Genomic DNA, 7,965 nt, shown 5'->3' with positions numbered 1-7,965 from the left:
GTAATACTTGCTTGATAACTGTTTTGTTAATTTTGCTATGTTAAAGTTGAAGCCTTTCTTTTTTGTTTAAACAGAAAAAGGGGAAATGATGGAGGAGAGTTATCTGTCTATGTTTCCTTCATTGGTTAATTAATAAAAAAAACTGCCTTGGCCCTTTAAGAACAGAAAATTAGGTAGGTGGAGTAGACAGAACAAAATTGTGGGAACAAGGAAGTAGAGTGAGGGAGAGACGCTTCAGGCAGTCGCGTGGTGAGGCTCCATGCTGCTCCTCTCCGAGATGGACGCAGGTTAAGATCTCTCCTGGTAAGCCACACCTCGTGGTGCTACACAGACTAAATATGGGTTAAGGAAGATGTGAGAATTAGCCAATAAGAGGCTACAGATAATGGGCCAGGCAGTGTTTAAAAGAATACAATTTGTGAGTTGTTATTTCGGGGTATAAGCTAGCCGGTGGCCGGGAGCAGGGCGGCAGGAACAAGGCCCGCAGCTCATCACTACAAAGGGCATTTAGCATTTAGTTTGTTTCCATTCCCTGACTGTTGTGAATAGAGCAGCAATGACCATGGTTGGGCAAGTATCTATGGAGTAGGATGTCAAGTCTTTTGGGAATACACTAGGGATTGGTATAGCTTCTTCTAACTCTTTTTATTTTTCTAGCTTTTAATGTCATATTTTATAAGAAAATTTCAACAAATACTAAAAAGACTATTGGATTCTTTAGCACATATTTATTAAGTTTTTATACATAGCAGGTCATATTCTAGGCATTTTTATGGGACTTGGGGTGATGTTATTAGTAGATGGAGCCACTGGAAGATGATTAGGCTATGAAGGCCATTTCCAAAAGAATTAAATGAGTGATCACATAAAACAGACCCCAAACAAAAAGAGACCTGAGAGATTTCCTCCACCTCATATGTAATGTGAGGTCAAAACAAAAAAGGCCATCCACTAGCCAAGAAACAGATCCCCGAAAGACACAGACCCTGTCTACAGCTTGATCTTAGACTTTCTATTCTCTGTAACTGCAAGAAATAAATCACGTTGTTTATGAGACAACTGGCTTTTTCTGTAGTTATTTTAATAGCAGTCCAAATGTGCTAATATAAAGTTTTTAGAAGAGATTAATTAAAGAGAGGAACTTGGGAGAAAACACAACATTGGAAAAAAATCAGGACTAGTGTAAAATTTGCATAACATTCAAGGTCAAAATGTAATTAATAAAAGATGATTTAGCTAAAGATGAAAAGAGCAGAGAAATAAAGAAGAATTTTGCAGTGGAAAGATTTTATTAGACAATTTGAATTCATTATGCAGCTCCAAAATACTTTTGCACCTTGGAAAACATTCTTTCACTCAAATTAATTACTTATATTTATTTTTTAAAATTATGCCCAAGAAATTTTCATTTCTGTAAGTAGCCACAGGTCTCTTTGGTCTCTCTGCTTTTACATAAAGCACCAAGAACAAAGCACACATGCATGCACGCACACACACACGCATGCATGCACACATACGCATGCACACACACACATACACACACATAAACTATAGAGCCTCCATTAAAGGTAAAGACTTTGAACTTTTGAAATAATATAATGCTAAGATCCTTGACTTCATTTTACCTCTCATGTACACACTAAGCAGGGCATAGGAAAAACATGTAACTCATAGCTGATAACAAACACAGGTAAAACAAGCTTCAATCTCATGCCAAAGGACTGGAGAAATGGTGACCTAATACAGAACTTTTATGGCAATGCTTTCTCTATAGCAACAACAAAAAATTCTGAAAGCCTCACTGAGATTTAAAAGGATCTCATTTTCCCCCTCTTTGCCCTCCCAAAAGCATCTCTCCCCTTCTTGGAGCTGGAATTGGTGGAACTGAGTAGAGCAAAATGCATTTAGTGTTCCAGTATATTCCATGTCAGAGTTTGTGAGTTGTGGGGAACTTAGTCTTTGTCTCCACCTGGGAGCAGAGAGATAGGACGTGCTAATATAGGGTAAATGTATTGGCTATGTTTTTCTTGCTTGACCTAAGTAACTTTATACAAGAAGGGTTTATTTTAGTAGAGTCTATTATGACAGAGAAGGCACGGTGGCAAGCACATGGAGGCAGCTGGTCACGCTGTGTCCACGGTCAGGAAGTACAGAAAGATGAATGCAAATTCTCACCTGGCTTCCTTCTTTTCATTCAGCTTGGCCCTCTAGCCCATGGGATGCTCCTGCTCAAAGAGTGGGTCTTCTCTCCTCAGTTATACCTCTTTGGAAACTCTCTCCTAAATACACCAGGAAGTTTGTCTCCCCTGTGATTTTTTTTTAAATCTAAACCAGTTTTAGTCAGAAGTCTGATATTTCACACACTGCGGCATTAACTGTGCATAGAATCGCCGAATCGGGATCGCTACAGAAAGCTCAGTATTTGGAATCCCATAGCCAAGTTCAATTTTAGCAATGTCAGATTTTAGGTAATGATCTAATCCTGAAATCATGTGAAAGGGTGGTTTCATTTTAGAGAACTTTACATGTATATAGCAATAGAGTTGGACACTGGCAAGTGCAAAGAAGTCCTTTTGATAAGAATTTAACAATATGATTTTCTCAACATGTCTCAAGTGATTCTCAAGTTCCAGCACAATTCTGAGATGTGAAGCAGAACCACTAGGCAAAGGAAATATTAAGGAATGGGGAAAATACGTTGAGAGTTGTGACTGAAGGATTCCATGGGGCCGCGAGAGCCTCTCTTTTTCAGTTTCTTTCTCTCCTCAACACAAAGCTTGAGTCTCCTTGTTACTGACTGGGTGGCATATGTCAGTTTAGGCAATAAAGGTCTCAGAGGATCTGAGAGAAAGGAAAGAAACTTCCCTGCAGGAAAAGGAGCTCTCATTGGCCTTCTGCTACTTCTTAAGTTCCACGAGAATTTCTCCAAGCTATTTGTTAAAACAAACAAACAAACAAACAAACAAACAAACAAAAAATGATAATGAAAGACTAGACTGAAAATCAGGAATACACTGGCATACTTGACTTTTGCTGAGGGCTTTCCTTCTTGTAAGGCTTGTTAAGATCGGGGTACTAGGAGAACTTGGTTTTTGTCTGTAGAAATCAGGGAATTTAGGTGTGACAGGGACAGCAGCTTGAACACAATATAGGACTTTATGCTTCCAGAAGCTATCAATAGTCAGGGGAGATGACATGGCAAGCTAAATGAAAAGACAGGGAGGGAGTCAGAGAGAGCATGGTGGAAAGTACTGGACAGAAGACAGAAACTTTTATGAGTATGAAAGATGTTTTGAGGGCCTGGAGAGATAGCTCAGCTCTTAAGAATGCTTGTTGACCTTGAAGAGGACAGGAATTCAGTCCGCATCTGTGCCTGGCAGCTCAGATACACTTGTAACTCTAGGTTCAGAGGAGCTGACTTCCTCTTCTGTGCCCCAGGAACACAAGTTTGTATACACACATACACATAAGAAATACAGCTTGAAAAGAGATACTTTGATGCTTCTGCTTGTTTGCTCTTGTCAAACAGAAACTTGGGTAAAAGCTAAATAAATTTAATAACTTGTCTTAGAGTTTATAAAAAGAAAAAAAAACAAACTAGATTGTTAACTAACCAGGAAACATTTTTTTTTGTTTTTTTTTTTATTTTTTTCCCTTTTGTTGAAAATGGGTTTTATCATTTAATGTATCTTGACTATAGTTTATCCTCCCTCTACTCCTTCTGCTTCCTGCCCTCTCCACTGCCTCTCCTATATAGTTCCACCCCATTTCTGTCTCTCATTAGGAAATAAGCAGGTTTTAAAAGGATAATAATAAAATATAATAAGACAAAACCCAAAATCTAACACACCAGAATAGGACAAGTCAAAAAAACCAGAAGAGCCCCCCCCCCAAAAGGCATAAGAAACAGATATCAATACAGAGACCCACTTGTTCATATACTCAGGAAACACAAAACTGTAAGTCTATATAGCTATATAGCTATACCCAAAGGACCCAAAGGGTAAAAAGAGAGTATATGTATATATTTCTCTTTACATATATCATATATTACATATATTATATATACCTTCATATATAATAAAATAAAAATAATATAAAATTTAAAATATATATAAATAAAGACAAATTAAATTAAAATTAAAGAAAAAACTTCCCGAGTTTCATTGAGACAATGAACACTCAAAGATGCAGTGAAGTTCTTTTTCTGTTGGCCATCTACTGCTGGGCATGTAGCCTACCCTTAAGAGTAGCTTGTTTCCCCATGAGACTCTCTTTGAGGACACCAATTTTCCATTTGCCAGTGGTTATCAATTGGAGATAACTTCTAGATGAGGGAAGGGGACATGTGAACATTGTTGTGTGATATTCTGAAAAATAAAGCTTGCTTTGAGTCAGAGGGCAGAGCTAGCCACTAGCTGGCCAAAATTAACCATAGAGGTTTGGAGGACTGTAGACAAATGGGAAACAGGAAGTAGTAAGGTGGGATCTCAGCCTTTTTGGAGGAAGGAAGGAGGTGGCTGGTGGCTTCTCTATAGCTCTGTAGCTTCTCTGATCATTCAGGTTCTACCCCAATATCTGACTGTCGATTTTATATTGATAAAGAATAATTAGTAAGTCTCCTTTTAGCTCTCGGACTCTATCTGGTACAGACCTATGCAGGCCCTGTGCATGATGCCTCTGTCTCTGTGAATCAGTATGTTATCAGTCCTATTAGGTTTAAAGGACCTTGTTTCCTGGGTATCCTTCACACCACTCAGACTTTTACATTCTTTCTGTATCATTTTCTAGAGGGTTCTCTAAACCCTAAGGGGAGGGATTTGATGGAGTTATTCTATCAGTGCTGAGTGTTTCCAGGTATTTCATTGTCTGCTTAATGTCTAGATGTGAGTCTCTGTATTTGTTCTTGCTTTCTGCAGGAGGAAGTTTCCCTGCTAATGACTGACTGAGCAAGGCCCTGATCTATGAATAGAGCAGAGAGTCATTAGGAGCCATTTTATTGCTACATTCTTTTAGTAAAACAGTAGTAATTGGTCTTACCTTACGTCCCTAGGCTTTCTAGTTTCAGGTTCTTGGTCACCTATGTAGTACCAGAAAAACATTTTAACAATGACTTGGCATTGAAAAGAAAGGGGAGTGAGGAAACCAGTTACATTTCAATATATGATGTTTGAAAATCCTATAAAGAATGTAATTATTTGCACAATGTCAGTAGATTAAGAAGGGTGTTTATTCATTTGCTCTGTGTGTTTCTGTGTGCGAGCGTGTCAGTTCTCAATGATAATAAGGAATCTACAGTCATTAGTGAGCCGTTCTCAGTCCTTTCCTTCCCTGTGTTCCCTACACACTTGGTTACCTTCCTTGGACCTAGTAACAACGTTTTCAGGGGCTTTTCTTCTGTGGCCAGTTAGCCCAGAGCCCCAGAGATCATGTGTATTCTTGCCCCAGCTCTTGACAAATCAGGCAAATGTCTGGCCCTTTCCTGGGATACAATTTGACCCGTCCTGTGTGCTTTACCACCTGACACTCCTGATACTGAATAAACAGTTCAGTGGCCTATTGGCTTTGTCATTGTTTGCTTGCCTGGGAAGGAAAGATTTTTAATAGCTCCTACTGACGCAAAACTGAGTTGTTCCTCACTTCACACAACGGCAGACAAAGCCGATGGATACATTTGCCTCCAGTGTCCTTGCAGTACAGCTATGGCAAGCAGCTGGAGTCGAAAATGAAGGACAGATTAGAGGAACTGAAGAAGCACGTCCATCCCGCGAGTGTGCCTTCCGAATTGGATGACACCTTGATGTTTGACAACCATGCTTTTGAGAAGAGTGAAATCAACCCCATAGAAAAGTTTTTACAGGAGGTGGCTGAGCTGTCCCTTGCACTGACTGAGTTAGAAGGGCTAGCTCAGTTAATAGACAAGAAGCAGCAAGGTGTCCTGTGTTGTACCACAGAGGAGAGTGTGTTCAAGGAGAAGAGTGAGTTGAACATCATAAAAGCCTCCTTTGCCAGCCAAGCGCTGCTCATCCAGCCTCAGCTAAGCACCATCCAGCGATCGTTGGCCACAGACCGTAAGTACTGGAGGGCCGAGCACCGCATTCGTCAGAGCCAGCTCTCTTTCCTCCTTACTTACTACCGTGACATCATCAGCCACCACTATGCCTGTGAGACTCAGAATATGCTCAGGCTGAAGGAGAAGATGGCAAGACAGGCAGAGCTAGCTGGGGTGAAGCTCCAGGAGGAGGAGCTGCAGAAACTGGTGGCTAACTCTGTGCCTCCTCAAATGGTGGGTTGTGATCTAGATGTTTTGAAAACTAAGCAGGACCTGGCTCTGGCTGAAGTACGACACCAGCAGCTGCTAGATCTTGAGTACCAGATCAGTGAATTGCATGCCATCTTTTTCCAAGCAGAAACGTTCATCTCAGGACAGCAAGAGTTGCTGGATAGCATTGAGTACAACATTTTGCACACCCAGGACTATATTGAACAAACAAACGAGACAGTGAAGAAAGCCCTTAAATATAAGCGCCAATCACGCTTTTTGATGGTGGTATCATCTGTGGCAGGTCTTTGTGCCTGTTGTACATGTTTGTCCTGTATCACTGGGCCTGTACATTGAACAGGAAATATGACTTCTGGTGTAGTGAGCAAATGCTGAAAAACAAAGATATTGTTTTGGCACATAACCTTAAGGTTAGCCTTGCAAATAAATGAGGGCCAGCATTTGAGCTGGCAAATCTAATGTGACTTGTCTGTTTCCTCAAAGGTAGCAGGCAGTAAATAGGCTATTGTGTTGTGCTTTTCCTTATTGCTGTGCAATGTGTTGCATAAAAAAAAAATCTGCTCAAGTCTGGCTGCTTCTGCAGGCACCATTGCTCAGGATTTAGTGTTCTCTTCAATTTCTTTCACAGTTGCTTGCTTTATATACCAGGATGACTCACTTTCTTGTTTTCAGCTATTAGAATCTCATTAGTGTTTTATGAAAATACATATGCTCCCTTTAAGAGAATGACTAACAAAAGGAATGGGGCATTTCTATTCCTGTGATTAAAATACCATAGGCAAGGTAACTGATATTAGAAAGAGCTCAATGTGGAACTAATGGCTTAGGAGGGCTAAAGTCATGACCATCGTGGAGGGGAGCATGGCATCAGGTATACAGGCAGCCAAGGCACTGGAGCAGTTGTTGGGGCCTCCCATCTTTGAGGCCCTACCAATGAGGCAGAGAAAGCTAACTGGGAAGGGCTGGGTTTTTGAAACCTCAAAGCCCACCCTCAGTGACACACCTCCTTTAACATGGCCACACCTCCTAATCCTTTCCAAGCATTTTAAATAACTTGAAACCAAGTCAAATATATGAGCCTATGTGGGTCATTCTCATTTAAACTACCACACACACCAAGAATTCAATATAGCCAGGTAGACCAACAGATGGTGAATTGGAATTCAAATGATTCCAGAAAGACAAAGATTACAAAAGTTGGTTAAAGGGCTATAAAAACTTGAGTTGAGAGACTGGACAATGGTGGGCAGGATACTGAGGAAAGTTACAAAAAAGAGGAGTACAAGATTATTTGAATGTTCTATGTACAGTTAGGGACACAGGGATGCCAAAAGCAAGAATGAAGCTTGATTTGCAGGCTACACATTTTCCTTAGTTCAACTGTCACTGTGTTATTTTTGTTCTGGGGAAAAAACTTCCCAGTTTGTGCTTTCTGGAGGTTGTCAGACAGTAGTAAGTAAAAACACACAGTAATAGTATGTACGGAGGAAGAGAGGGAGTTCTGGGATGGAGGAATTGCTGTAATGTAGCTAGAAATGGGTCATGAGTAGGAGCTCAGAACATGTGAAGTTCCAAAGGGGATCTCATGATCCATGACCAGAGTAAGGTTTAAGAACACTTAGCTTCTGTTACTCATGAGTGACTTGTAACCTTGCCCAAGCTGCCAACATACTCAGGAGCCC

At 40.4% G+C, this 7,965-nt stretch overlaps 1 protein-coding gene across 1 annotated transcript; it reads left to right on the top strand.

Annotated features, from left to right (window-relative positions):
• Positions 1-5,725: 5,725 nt before the first annotated feature.
• On the top strand, positions 5,726-6,619 carry LOC119804325 (syntaxin-3-like). The gene has a single exon (XM_038315778.2). It carries the CDS (start codon positions 5,726-5,728, stop codon positions 6,617-6,619), a length of 894 nt encoding a protein of 297 aa, XP_038171706.2.
• Positions 6,620-7,965: the final 1,346 nt, after the last annotated feature.

Source organism: Arvicola amphibius, chromosome X, assembly GCF_903992535.2.
Source record: "Arvicola amphibius chromosome X, mArvAmp1.2, whole genome shotgun sequence".
NCBI classification, from domain to species: domain Eukaryota; kingdom Metazoa; phylum Chordata; class Mammalia; order Rodentia; family Cricetidae; genus Arvicola; species Arvicola amphibius.
This window is presented reverse-complemented; position numbering and strand designations above follow the sequence as displayed.